General features: G+C 35.9%; 1 protein-coding gene across 7 annotated transcripts in view; it reads left to right on the forward strand.

Moving 5' to 3' along the window:
• Nucleotides 1–15,521, forward strand: part of trpc5a (transient receptor potential cation channel, subfamily C, member 5a) — a 137,214-nt gene that overhangs the window by 105,978 nt on the left and 15,715 nt on the right. For all 7 annotated transcript variants that reach the window (XM_067442065.1, XM_067442066.1, XM_067442061.1 and 4 more), the window contains one exon: nt 12,713–12,908. In XM_067442065.1, the coding sequence (XP_067298166.1) occupies nt 12,713–12,908 (196 nt within the window). The remainder of the gene's footprint in view (nt 1–12,712; nt 12,909–15,521) is intronic.

The raw sequence follows: 15,521 nt of genomic DNA on the forward strand, positions 1-15,521 counted from the left end.
GTCTAAAACTGGGGCTGTCTCCGAAATCACCCCTATACCATTGACCCTTAAAGATCTAGAACATTTTTGGGGTGCCTGACTTGCCTCTACTTTTCTTTGTTTTTCTCGCCCATTCTAGCAGTTAGCATCAAGTGCCATATATAATTTTAAACAGGAGAACAACACTGACACAAACACGTGTGACAACAAACCATGCAATAAAATATACTGAGGCTACGTTTACACTTAGACGGCTATTTTCATAAACAGACATTTCATCCTCTCTGCAAATAATCTTCTCAAACGCAAATTGAGGAAAATATAATGAGTGAAAAAGGTGTAAAACACAAACTGTTAGAGAAATAGAGAAATATACTGACTTTTGTGTGCTGTGCTCTTCACGCATTTGTTTCGTTTATTTTGTTTTCATGCACGCAAATTCACACCCACTTTCACATTGATTTTTCAGAGAAACGTGATTGATGGTTCAAAAAACCAAACAATGTGTTTATTGGTTGAGTTAATGACAGTTTCGATGAATCTAGGCATGGGGGGTGGGACTAATATTGTTTGGCTGAGGGCAACATCCCACATGCGTTTCCTTGACAAATAAATGCTGCATACATAGTTGCCAGGGTTGCGGTTTTCCCGCACAATTGGGCTATTTTTAAAAAGGAGTCGCGGGAAAAATTACGGAGCCGCGGGTTGCATTTTTTTGGCCTACAATTATAAAGTAGTGTGGCCGCGAAATAATATAAAACAGGCAAAACATTTTTAAATGGAACGGTTTATTATTGGGTATTGATCCCCGGGAACGAATTCACTTGGCAAGAACTGCTGCACGTGAGTGGACACGTCACTTGAGAATTTGACGTAACATCACAAATCAAGCATCATCACGTCACATGAGTTATGCCTTTGGTGCTTGAAGCACCGGTTCGGTTGTCCGTGGATGAACAAGCAGCACTATAAAATGTCAGGTAACTAAATGGAGAAAAACCATCACCACCACAAATGCTTTTTTTCTTTACTGCTGAAGTCTATTCAGCAACACATAAGAAGGGTGGGGAAGAGAGCATAATGTCTAAAACAAGACAACCCTGAGATTATATAGTACAGACACACAATTTTGGAAACAACTATTTTAATTGTTTTTGAAATAAGTATCCTGTATTTGTAGCATTGTTTTCCCGGGGGTAGGGGTGGGTAAACAAAGAAAGACATTTATTCAGCAAGCATGCCTTAAAATTAATTAAGTGACAGTATAGACATTTATAAAGTTGCAAAAGCTTTATATTTCAGATAAATGCTGTTCTTTTAAACTTTCTATTGATTAAATAATCATGAAAAAACAACTGTTTTCAACATTGATAATAATCATAAATGATTCTTGAGGAACAAATCATCCTATTACAATGATTTCTGAAGGATCATGTGACACTGAAGACTGGAATAATTCAGCTGAAAATTCAGCTTTGAATCACACAAATAAATTGCATTTTAAAAATATAGCCTATTAAAATAGAAAAGTTATTTTAAATTGTAAAAAATATTTCACAGTAATACTGTTAAGCTGTATTTTTGATCAAATAAATGCAGCCTTGGTGAGCAGAAGAGTCTTCTTTAAAAACAATCAGTTTTCAAAACCAAGTTTCCAAACTTCTGACTTATTATATATATATATATATATATATATATATATATATATATATATATATATATATATATATATATATATATATATATATATATATATATATATATTAATTGTAGGCCCTTTGTGGATATCCAGTGGTTGTCTAATCTGAGTGGACACTGGAAAATTGGGCTAGTTTTCATTCCATTTGGGCAGGTTTTCGAGTTGTCATTGGGCTAGAAATATTTCTGGGACCTGGCAACCCTGGCTGCATATTTTGATGATGCATCTACGCTGACTACGGAGCCTCTGAATGTCTTTTAAGGGTTAAATAGAGCACTATTTAATGGGACAGCCATTTGTAGCGGTGTTTGAAACCATAGTGGACGTTATCGAGTGTACCGCAATAATGAGCGTACAATCGATGTATACTCAGCAGCAAGAGAATATCTATAACAAACACACTGCGAGAGTCACACGCTGAATGGATTCCCTCGTCTCACGAGAAGATGGCGCCCGCAGCTGAATCCTCCATTCAGCGGCTAGAGAATACCCATAATGCACTGTGAGTCCCGCCTAATGAATCCCCACGTCTTGCGAGAAGATGGCGCCTGCAGCTGAATCATCCATTCAGCGGCTAGAGAATACCCATAATGCACTGTGAGAGTCACACGCCACATCACAGTAATGACTGCCTACACCAAACACTGATCCCTAAACCTACCCGTCACTGTAGCCCTAACTAACGAAATTAGCTGCTGGATGAACAATAAACAAATGAACAAATCACGTTGCTACAGCGTATCATCCAGGTATTAATAAATTTAAATTGTTAATTTGATTATTAAATTGTTTAATTAAGGTTTATACATTTCCATGACAGAGTTCAAGATAAATCTTTTCATTACTACTGAAGCTGCCAGTTTGCTGAGTTTTGAATAATTATTAAACAGAAAGCACAAACTATGCAAAAGAGGCAGATCAGAATCAGATAGTTGATCAAAACTATTGATCAACTATTTTAACTATTGATTACACCCATAATGCTTCACAGTCCTATAGCTCGTCCTGGGTATACATTTCATCCAGTAACATCAGGCAGCTTTGAATTATATGCTATCTAATTTTATAAAAACATTATTTTACATATGCATATGCTTATATGATATTGCTAGTTTCTTTTTCGCCTGTTTTGATCAGGAGATTCTGTACTCTTTTAGAAGATGTGTCATAGTGGTTCCTACAGTATAACAGTGAAAACATGTAGAGCCGGAAATTTTTATCAATGGCAAGGAAAGAGTTAATAAAATTAAAAAGCTAAATGTAGTCTTTAAACTACACCACACTTTTAAAAGAAAATTTTCACTGAAAGTTTGAGTTAGAAGTTTGCAAGAGCATGATTATAAACCTGAGGCTGTAAAAGTGGACTAGTTAGAAGACTAGTTTTTCTGTTCAGCGTGATGTTTAATGTCCCAGACAACCTATGTCGTAGCATTTCGCCATATGTCATTTGATTTTTAAGTAAAAGCTCCTTTTGAAGTAAAATGAAATATTACTGATGTATTTTATGCCATAGAACAAACCGTGAAAAAATATTAAGAGTGTGTTAAATACAGACCTTATTTCAGGCATTTAACCAAAATAATATTCAAAAAGCCCATTGATTTCAGGGGAATGAAACCACAATTACAAAAATACGTCATCCTGCAGCACTCTGTTGCCCCCGTATAGCTTCAATGTAGTTAACTACATTTTATTAGAAAAAGATATATATTTTATATTTTTGAAGAAAGCTTTCTTTGTTTACAACATACATTCATCCTTCCCTGCACTGCAGCTCCAGGTCAGCCTCAGTCAATGCTGATTGGGCAGCGCTAATGCTGATTCTGAATATTCATCAAGACCTCTTGCTTTTCCAGTGATTTGTTGATCAATGACACGTCGATAACTGCATCATCCACCTCTGCTCGATAATGCAGGTTCAAGAATCACCTCATGCATATTTATGAGAGTGATCGCTGAGAAAGAAAAAGATAAATCTGTGCTGCGTCTCTGAGAAAACGGCAGCTGCTCTGTGAAACATAAACACCTGAAACATAAAAAAACCTGAGCATGTTGCTGAAATGTCTGGGGATTTTCTTGCATTTCCATCAGAATTCAGTTGTTTTTTGTTTTTTTGCCTCCAGCTGCATATGTGCTGTATGTGGCATTACCACACCGAGATATCAAATCCCTCAACCCATATCACATCTGAAGCAGCACACGCTCCTTCAGGCTTCATGTGGTGTTTTTCTGAGGTTCAGTCACAGAGACTCCCCTTCACAGATTAAAGTCTTTCACATCCCATACGGCTCGGGCCTTTCAAGGAGACACGTTTTATTCATCTGTATTTTGTCGGATTTCCCAGTAAAACTTACATTATTAGCATTTTTTAAAATCTTTTTTGAGACCATATTGCAGAAAAAAGACAATTTGCCAATAAATAAATACATTGATTCAAGAAATATTCCCTGAAAACAAGTATTCTAAAATAATTTATCATTTAATTTTAAATGTAATCAGCATCTATTTTTAAAAAGCAAATGTATCTGGTTTTATGGATGTTTTGATATATTTACCAAATAAAATCTGCTTAAGATTTTATTTAAAACATTTTCATAGCAGCAACATTTCTGAGGACAGGTCTTACACACACCAGTAGAACATATTCTTGTCTTCTCAATATTGTTTTGGCCTTTCAATTCGAAAGCTTCAAATGCCAAATGTCGGCTGAAACAGCACAGTATGTGTATAGGGCTGCTGGCTCTAGTGGGCTGCCAGTTGTTATGTCACTATCTCTAACAAGTCAGTGAGGTGCTTGAGGCAAACCTGTGTGCCTCCATTAGGGCTTCGTCACGCCAGGTCTGTCACGGCAGTCCTGTGGTTTAGGTGCTGGCCATGCTTTTTTTCATTTATTATATGAATGTGCCAAAAATATAACATGGATGCAGCCTTCTAAATTTGGACCATGTCATCAAAACAGACAGCACTATTGACACAGATATATTGATGCCCTGCTGGGGTCACTTGCCTCTTCACATTTATATATGTGAAATTTGTAGCAGCAGTGTAACAAGGTGCTGAGTGTCTAAAGTTGAATGATACATTTTGAATAAAATGCAGCACTCTTAACTGTGACTTTATACACAAATTCGGCGAAACACTGAAGTAAAGCAGTGCAACCATCTTGCTGCTAAGGACGTATGCAGCACTTAGAGCAGCGCGTACACTAAAACACTTCTCAAATGAGGTTAATATCTGCACAAAGACTGGATTCTCCCCTCATGTCATGTTATAATAGCCTACCTTTTTAGCATGACACGCTATGAACGATAAAGGATAAAATGAACGTAAAGAAAACCACTTAAAGAAAGAAAATAATTAAAACATATGTGTCCATTACAAAGGGACTTAGAGTCACAATTAGACAAATATGAAACGATCAGTTACAAGAAATATGGCCTTATTATCAGCACAAACCTGCATGACCTACCGATGTGCTCATGCATCTGTTCGCAAGCTGCAAATAAATAGCCACGGCCAGTTGTAGCAACAGAATACATGTTCCTACAGGTATTCAAGATTATTTTATTAATCATCTGGCATGCGATGAGCGTCAGAATCTAAACTACAGGGCATGAGCTCCGGATGGATTGGCCAGATACAGCATCCTACCATCACAGAACAGCCGCTGCGTATGAATCACAGGTGTCGAGAGGTTTTCAGGCAGTAAACTAATACCATAATATGTCAGTAACAATAGAGAAAACTACAAAGCTAAATTTGTGCCTTAATTGTGACTTAATGTCCCTTTGTAACAGGCACGTATGTTTCAATTATTTTCTGTCTTTAAGTGGTTTTCTTTACGTTCATTTTAAACGAATCTTTAATATGACTCGAGACTACCGAGTTGTCTCAGAGAGTGATTCGTTCATTTTGTGTTGACTGTGCATGCGCATTACGCAACATATGTGCTCTGAATCTTTCGTTCTTCCTGTTAGTCCCATAGAGTGTATGCTGTCAGTAACGGAAGCAGAAAAGATTAGTTCTTTTGAGTCTCGAGTTTGAGATTGAGTTTTATATATATTATATATAGTTGATTCAAAATTAGTAATAATCTAATTGAATTTGTGATGTTAGACTTGAATAGTCAATATATTTCCCATATTTGTATGTCTGATATTAACTGAGAATTATATAAACAATAAAATAAAAAAATAACTACGTGCTTTTGTTACTAAAAAGGTTGTGAACTACAGTAGTGTTCAATACGGTGACAAGTCACGTGACAAAAGAATGAACAACTCAAACTCGAGACTCAAAAGAACTAATCTTTTCTGTTTCCATTACTGACAGCATACACTCTATGGGACTAACAGGAAGAACGAAAGACTCAAACCCGAAAGACTCGTAAGAACTAATCATTTTTGTTTCCGGACCTGTGTCACGCACGGTCCGGGCGGCCCAGCCCGCAGTTCTGATGAGTCAGACACAGACGAGTCGACATACCACTAATGTCTCGAGGAGTTCGAAGACACGAGAGGCGGAGAACAAACATGATAAATATGAAGTTGCAAAAGAAAGAATGTTTTGGATCAGGAGGTGAGGTGAGTTAGACTGCAATAGCCTGACCCAACAACTAATCAATTAATTAAACATTTCAGTTTCTTATAATTTGGCTTTAGTTGCAGTACCCTATAGTTTATTTTTATTTAGTTTTAAAAATGTACTAGATGTGTTGGGCTATTTAACATGTCATTTTAATTATATTTTGCTGAAATAAACGAAATGACTCGAAAAAAGATTCATTCATTTTGCTGAACGAGACTCAAAGAGCCGAGTCAGTAAAATGATCCGAACTTCCCACTACTACCGCTTTCATTGAAGTACATAGAATGTACTTTTTTAATTTAAGTTAATTTTGAAAACATTTTTTAGAGTAAATGGAAATGACCTGTTTATATTTGACTTTCAGTTATGTTATTCAATTAATAGTCTGTTTGATGCTGGCACAAGTAGAAACAAACTTGTTATTGCACTAGCATTAGCAAAATGATTGCTCAATGAACAAAGCAACATTCTTAATAATAAGTCATTCACATCACAACCTAACCATAAGCTCTACTCTTCTGCACAATGGTAACAGTCAAAACTTCAACATAACAGAAATTCTTTCAAATGTCAAACATAAATGAACATTATACATAAACAGATGTTTCCCTTCATTCAAAAACTCATTCATTTTTTTCCCTTCATTCATAAACAACACTTCTTTTTTAGCCTAGAAATCTAGACGCACCCTAGCGGCAGCAAATTTAATTTGCCCGCAAGTGTGGTCTAGCAACTCTCAATACCTATCTGAGCTGTATTCCTCAGAATCTGGACGGCCCAATCACATCGTGTAGGCTATAGAGTCGGCGGGCGGGGCCATAATGACGACGGCCGAGTTGCGTTTGCGTGCTTCTAGTAACACAGTCTTCTAGTAACACAGAAACTGTCGAACGGCGGCGGTCTTTCGAATCAGCTCTGCCCGCGCCTCCGGAAGACTTGGAGTTAAGCTTTTCTCTGAGAAAAGAACAAAGAACGGCACTGAAGTCATTCTTAAAAAGGGAAGATGTGTTCGGAGTTTAGCCGACCGGATACGGCGAATGTTTAATCAGTCAGCGAGCTCCCCTTCACCGTCGTTGCTCCGGTTGGTGTAGCGCTATCCTATCGCGTGCAGAGGGAGTTTGAAAGACAACCGTTTATCCGCCCCTCGGATTGAGCCCTGTCTATGGTGAGTTTCCAGACCAAACATCTTGATGTGGGTCTGGCTTGTCAGGCTACTTCTTTTTAATATTAATCTCCAATTCCAGCCATATGCAAATCATGCTGGGAACTAACAATGGTGTTTCTAAATAAAACTGCATAATTGAGCTAATTCTCAATCACTCCTCAAGTGTTTTATCATTGAGTCTGCACCGTAAAGCTGCTCTGAAAATCTTTCCTGCAACACTAAATATTCTCTCAACCGGTGCAGATGAAGCTGCTATGGCAAGATGAACATGTATATGAATTTCTTTTAATTTTTCTTGAATTTCAATTCTGCTTCCTTTAATTTAAATTCAAATTGTAATTCTACATCCTGTTTTTGACATCAATTCAAATTCAAGAATCGTGCACAAGCCTGCTATCGACAGTGGTCCGAGGAGGGACAAACCACAAACCATAAAAGGCATTGGGCTCCCAAGGCTTCTCAATGTGTAAGAGCAATGAAAGATATCCCGTCTGGACCAAACTGACAGAAGGCCTTCTGTGGCAGAAGTCACACAAAATTTTAATGATGGCAATGGAAGGAATTTGTCACAACACAATGGGTGTTGCACCCTGATGCATACCCTACAATAGGCACATGGTTGTTAGGACCTTGGAGCATTGGAAAAAGGTCACCTTTTACTGGGTCCCGTTTACGTTTTCATCATGTGGCCATTCAGGCACATACAGTATTTGCCATTTACCTGGGGAAGTATATGCTACAAACTATTACATGGCTTGTTATTTTTATTGTTAGTTGTTTGTCCATGTCTTGCCTAGGGCACAAAGTGAGCCAGGCCTGCCACTGCAAAAGCTGTTGGGAATTAAAGGCAGCAAGATACAAGTCTGTGGCAACAATAAAATAATTTTTGTTCCCCCTCCCGTCCTAAGCGCTGCACTTTATGTTCTCAGCGTTCACTCCATAATTTTTTGCTTGTTTCTTTTATATATCTGTGCCACAGAAATTTCACCCATCAAACGCTATCACACGCAGTTAATACCTGCTTCCATATATGTGATCCACAGTGCTATGTCCTTTCTGTTTTGCTGTAACTTCTTTTTCCTGTTTTCTGGAACCCACATTGTATTTATCTCTGCCAAAACTTTAATGAAAGCTGACAATGTTGAATATTTAATGAAATGGAAAAAAAAATCACAATTCATTTCACCCTAAGGGAGCTCGTATACGCACAAACTACGAATCTAAGAGACAGCCAGACATTGCCTTTAGAATCTTTTGATGCTGTGCATTGCAGTACTAGCATCAAGCAGGGTTATTTACACATCTGTGACAGACTCATGTCTTATTGTATGTGCATGTTTGTGTGTATTCAAACCTACAATTTGTGAGATGTATTATTCAGACCCCCTTTTTCATTCTTTGTTATATTGCAGTCATTTGCTAAAATCATTTAAGTTCTTTTTTTCTCATTAATGTACACACAGCGGGTATACGGGGTGTATTGACAGAAAAACACAATTGTTGACATTTTTGCAGATTTATATATAAAAAAAGAAAAACTGAAATATCACATGGTCCTAAGCATTCAGACAGTTTGCTCAGTATTTAGTAGAAGCACCCTTCTGATCTAATAGAGCCATGAGTCTTTTTGGGAAAGATGCAACAAGTCTTTTACACCTGGATTTGGGGATCCTGGTTGGATGGTAAATGTCAGTGGACAGTCATTTTCAAGTCTCTCCAGAGATGCTCAATTGGGTTTAAGTCCAGGCTCTGGCTGGGCCATTCAAGAACAGTTATGGAGTTGTTGTGAAGCCACTCCTTCGTTATTTTAGCTGTGTGCTTAGGGTCATTGTCTGTCTTGTTGGAAGGTCTGAGGTCTTGATTACTCTGGAGAAGGTTTTCATCCAGGATATCCCTGTACTTGACCGCATTCATCTTTCCCTCGATTGCAACCAGCCGTCCTGTCTCTGCAGCTGAAAAACACCCCCACTGCATTACGCTGCCACCATGACATGCCATGCCATAAAGCCCAGACTAGTGGAGGGCTGCACTGATGGTTGACTTTCTACAACTTTCTCCCATCTCCCGACTGCATCTCTGGAGCTCAGCCACAGTGATCTTTGGGTTCTTCTTTACCTCTCTCATATATAGATGACTACTACTACTTCTTCTTCTTCTACTGCTACTAAAAGTCTTAACCTCCCTACAAAATCCACCAGATTACTGATATTACTACTACTACTATCGTTACTAATTCTTCTACTACTATTACTTCTTCTTCTTCTTCTTCTTCTACTATTAATTCTACTACTACTACTACTATTACTAGTACTACTATTACTGTTACTATTGCTATTACTACTACTACTATTACTATTGCTATTACTACTAATGCTTCTACTATTACTATTACTACTACTTATTACTATTACTATTACTACTACTACTACTACTACTACTACTACTACTACTACTGCTTTTACTATTATGTAACAATGTTCAGTTCGGGTAAGGGAAGAAGAAGACAGGGTCGGCTTTGAGGAGACTTGGTAAGCGTTTATTTCACAAACAAAACAACAAGACGCTCCGTAGCGTTTCTCAGTACATCAATGCGTTCTATAACTCAGTCCATATGGTCTCCAGAGCTCAATGTAGCTCTTCCCACGGCTTCCAAGTCTCCAGCCGGTCTCTCTCCCCGAATGTGCTCCATCTAAAATCTAAAAGCCCATTATAGTAATGGGGGTTTTGGCAAGTGATACGATGCTAACGATTACAATTAAAATGATAGTTAATAACAATACGTAGGTATGGGAAGGTCTAAACATGAGATAACGTGTACGTGTTCTTAGAAAGTGACAAACTTTGATGTTTATGGAAACTCACCAAGAAAGAGAAAAGTATTCTTGCAGATCTCGTTTCCTCCAATGAAATAAGTCGTTCGGGCACACTTTCTGTTTGTCAGGATCTTGCTTGTGGATGCTGTACATAATGTCTGGATAAAGCTTCTGGTTTCAGGAATGTCTCCCATGCAGAGTTCTCTTTTCTCCTCCTGCAGCATTTACAGTCAAAGTTACGGATTTTTCCCATTTCTCTGTCTTTATCCCCATCATATGTTACTATCAATATAGCCTCTGATATCTTACAGTCCAACTCGTCTGACGCCAGTCCGATACAGTCCGTCTTATTATGCCGCTTTCATCATTGCTCAGATCGTCTTTAGAATCAGTGAGAGCTTGTTCTTTAGCATCCGCCTTGTTGAAGAAATACTTCAAAACATTTTCGGTGTAACTGCCACGGTTCAGCTCGTCTGCTTATAAATAAGTAGCCACGCTTCCCTTGGAGGGTGGGGTAATAACAAAAGCCGGCTTATTCAGTATGGAAATACACACAGACAAAACAAGGCCATTTCAGCCTCAAAATGTACTGGTTTCCGTAACGGGTCACATATAAGCAGTGTTGCCACAGTTACGTTGAAAAAGTAATCTGATTACTCCTTTAGCCTTTAACTTAGTTACTTTATGGATTACTTGATTTTAAAAGTAACTAAGTAAGATTACAAGTTACATTATTACTTACATTCAGCAGTTGCCAACAACCCCGCTGCCACCTCAACATAGAAATGACAACCATTTTTTCCAATACTCACTTTATTGGCAGGGCATTGTTAACAGTAATGTCAACAGTGTATTTCCTGATAAAATACCCTCCCCGAGACCCAAGAAGAAAGCAAAAATATATTTAAAACATTTTTACTAAGGAAAATGACTAAAATAGTAACTCACAGTGAATTGGATAAGTTATTTTAATCTGATTACTGGTTTGGAAATAGTAATATGTTAGATTACTCGTTACTGGAAAAAAGTAGTCAGATTAGATAACGCGTTACTGGCATCACTGCATATAAGTACAGTGCATTGTAGGCTGTACACTGTACAATGAACAAATTGTATTGCCCTGAAAATTTAGCTTTCTACTTGTTAACAGTACTGACTGCTCAATAGATGGGGTGACGATGCGTATCATATGCACGTAAAAACTAATTTTGCTGCATCAATCGCACAATAAATACAGTTTGTGCTATATATACGTATTTCATGAGAACGAGTTGGTAAAAATAGGGGTACAAGGAGAAGGAAGAACAAAAAAATAAAGTCTTGTCATTTCTGATCAATTTCTGAGCTACTATGATAGAACGTGTTTTCATTGATCAAAAGACAATGACAGAAAAATATTACATTTGTTTTGAGATTAAAAATGTACTTCTCCCTGAGAACTATGTTTTAAACAATGTGTTTTCTATTTTTTGGTGTATTGTTTACTGACTGCTTGATAGTGTATATCATTTTGATCACTTAGTTTATGATTTGAGAGAAGTGTTTGATTTTAAACACAGGTATTGAGACGAAAGTTTCATTTTGCCAGAGTACTACTACAACTAATAAAGTTACTACTATTACTAAACTACTACAGCTATGAGTAATCTGGTGGATTTTATTAAAACTAGATTTAGATTTTTTAAATCTACTATAAAGGATTTTTTTTAAAAATAAAAACAATAATACTGTTAATAATAATTGCATGAATATATAAATCTGTTGCATTTCGCAGGTAGTTTAAGACTTAATTTATATTAAAAAAAGGACTTTAAGGGAATACTAATATTTTTTATCTTTTAAAAGCTATTACAATAATGAAAATATGACATGTTTTGCTGTGATTTTATACATTTTAATACATTTTTATAATGTAAAAATTATTATATGATTAGCTCAAGATTTTATTACGTTTTGAGGAAATAATTACATGAACATTTAATTATAATAATACATTTTTTAAGTTATGTGCAGTTATTATTACAGTACGAGTTACAGCGTGTCTTTAGTAAATCCTGACAATAGTTTTTTAACACAAAAAGAGTGTTTGCGCTGGCTCAAGCTGTTAGTAAATCTGGCCATTATAAGCATAATTAACATAATGAGTGTGACTATTTGAGGTGTCCATTGCTTTTTTACGAAGATATTTTATGTATATTTATTAACATATTTTGAATATGGTAACATAATTTCGATTTTATTGCTTTTTTAGGGGGAGATAATGTTATACAATTTCCCCCATTTCCTCTAGTCGTAATCTCTCACATTCACACACGTTAATAACTTGATCCATTTATCATTGTTTCCTAATGAGCTGTTTACCCCTGGAGCTTCTTTGGCCTATCATAAATGCATCTGTGATGATGTTGCACAATATTCCTAATCATGATTTTTTTCTTTCTTTCTTGCCTTTTCTTTCTTCATTTTCAGGTTATTTGAGACACTTCAGTCTCTGTTCTGGTCGATATTTGGCCTCCTGAATCTTTATGTAACCAATGTGAAGGCTCGACATGAGTTCACTGAGTTTGTTGGAGCCACAATGTTTGGCACCTACAATGTCATCTCACTGGTGGTTCTCCTCAACATGCTTATCGCTATGATGAACAACTCCTACCAGCTCATCGCTGTGAGTACTGAGCACAATAACCCAAAGGCCTGAAATAGGCTACTACACACAAGTACCGGTACACAGATGTTTGACCAGCAAATTGCTAGCAGGGTCCCATGGTGTCTTGTAGTTGTGCTCCACTGTATAGCATGTACTGAGGACCATCCATTCTAATAATAATAATAATGCTTTTTATTTTCATAGCATCTTATAAAACCCCAAGGTCACTTTACAAAGTTAGGCGAGAGGAAAAATCCAAACATCCACCATGACAAACATCCATAACACAGTGACAATAAACAAGGTGAGAAGTGAAAAAGGCATAACAGTTTCAGCATCCCGCTGACTTGAGAGCATCAAATACGAGAAATAGTCTTTTTATTTGATCAAAAATAAAGTAAACTTTAATATCTTGAAATATTATTTTAAAAAACGGCCTAGTTTCCAATATTTTCAATATTTATTTGATCAAAAATAAAGTAAACTTTAATATCTTGAAATATTATTTTAAAAAACGGCCTAGTTTCCAATATTTTCAATATTTATTTGATCAAAAATAAAGTAAACTTTAATATCTTGAAATATTATTTTAAAAAACGGCCTAGTTTCTGCTTTAGTATATTTTAAAATGCAATTTACTTTGATGCATAGAAAGTTCACAATTAACATTTATTTGACATAGAAATGTTTTTTAACATTATAAATATCTTAATTGTCACTTTGCATCTTATTATCTTATTAATCTTTTAATTAATAAATAATTCATGTAATACATTTTTTACTTTACAACCCTAAACTAATTTAAATATTAATTTGTTTTAATATATACTATACAGTGTTGGGCAAGTTGAAAATTAACTGAAAATTTGTAATTTGTTAAAGTTACTAGTTACTTCTTTTAAAAGTAATTGAATTACTAATTAATGTATATCAAAAGTACATAGTTACTAGAGAAAGTAACTTTTAAGTTACTTTTATGTTTGCTTTTAAAATGTAAATATGAACAGTACTGAACAGTCAAAAACAATAAACAATTTTTAGACCTATTTATTGTAATTAACAGGGCAACAGGCCTTTAAAACAAGCAATAGTGCGTTTTTTTGTGTCCATCAGCAGCAGCTAACATTAAATTACAGTTGTCTACTGTAGCTGAAAAAAACACAATAACATTTTATTTGTTAAAGGAACACACTGACATTTTGGCACTTTTGCTCATTCACCTTATCAGTTAGATAAGTCCAAACATACCATTCATATCTTGAGCATAAATAGGAAATGTTGGCATCATTTTGTCACTTATTGAACATTAGGCTATGGAGCCGTTTACCTCCAGTCTTTGTGCTAAGCTAGGCTAGCGGTGGGTGCATCAGAGTTATGGCACACACGGAGATGAGAATGGTATGTATGGACTTATCTAAATCTGGAGGATACAGTGAATAAACTAAAGTCCCCAAAAGTCGGCGTATTCCTTTAACAATTTTAGTTAACATGAACTAAGAATGAACAATACTTCTACAGCATGTATTAATCAATATTTTCAACATTTGCATTATTGTTGTTAAAATCAAAAGGGTGTATATGCTAACATTAGTTAATGTTAATAAACTATAATGACCTGCTCCCAGGAAAATGCTGGTTCACGAGAGAGATGAGTTCCAGCAGCTTCCTGTCTGATCATCCACCGTTTCATCCATTTTCACCTACACCATAAAGGAATGGATAGAACAATGTTTATTCTATGATGTCTAGAAAGTGTAGAAAAGGCAGTGAGAAAATTCTTTCACCTGACAACGGCACACAATGTCATGTCTTTGAATGGTAAGTGACATTGCTGACCCATAGACAAAAAAAAAAATGTATATTGATTTTTAACAACCTGACTGCTAGTACAGTATGAAAACATTTGAAATTGAACCCTGTTCTTGCTTTTTTTTTTTTTTTTTTTTTTTACTAATAGTTTAACCAAAGGATAGTTTAACCCAAAATGCTGTCATTAATTCCTCACCCTCATATTGTTCCACACCCTTAATACCTTTTTAGAGCACAAATTAAGATATTTTTGATGAAATCTGAGAACTCTGTCCAAAAATATCTTAATTTTTTTGTGAAGATGACGAAAAAGGTCTTGCCAGTTTGGAACGACATGAGGGTGAGGAATTAATGACAGAATTCAAAATTTTTTGGGTGAACTAACCCTTAAACGCCAAGCCATCTTTCAAGATGGGGCAAAAAAGTTTAAACGCAATAAAGTGTATAGTGATTGTATAGTGATAAAAAAACAAAAACATGAGGTTTCTATAGGTGAACTAAATTCTCAAACTAAGAATTAGATGCATAAATGTAAGGCACATAAATGTGGATCCTCTAATAGTAAAACTTATGTGAGCCTTGTTTTAGTAAAACAAATTGCAGACATGTCTAATATGATATACTTACCAAGCAGGATCAAATGAGGAGTACCAGAGGCAGGTTACCCATCTTAAAGAGTTAATTAAGCAGCCTATGTTTTCTGGTCAAATGAGTGGTACATTTTCACTTAAAGGTGCCCTAGAATGAGTTAAAACAAAATGTTAAATTGTTCTCTGATATCTACATATAGGGTATGTGGCTTATTTAAAGGCAAAATTGTCC

Source organism: Pseudorasbora parva, chromosome 4 (assembly GCF_024679245.1).
Source record: "Pseudorasbora parva isolate DD20220531a chromosome 4, ASM2467924v1, whole genome shotgun sequence".
Taxonomy (NCBI): domain Eukaryota; kingdom Metazoa; phylum Chordata; class Actinopteri; order Cypriniformes; family Gobionidae; genus Pseudorasbora; species Pseudorasbora parva.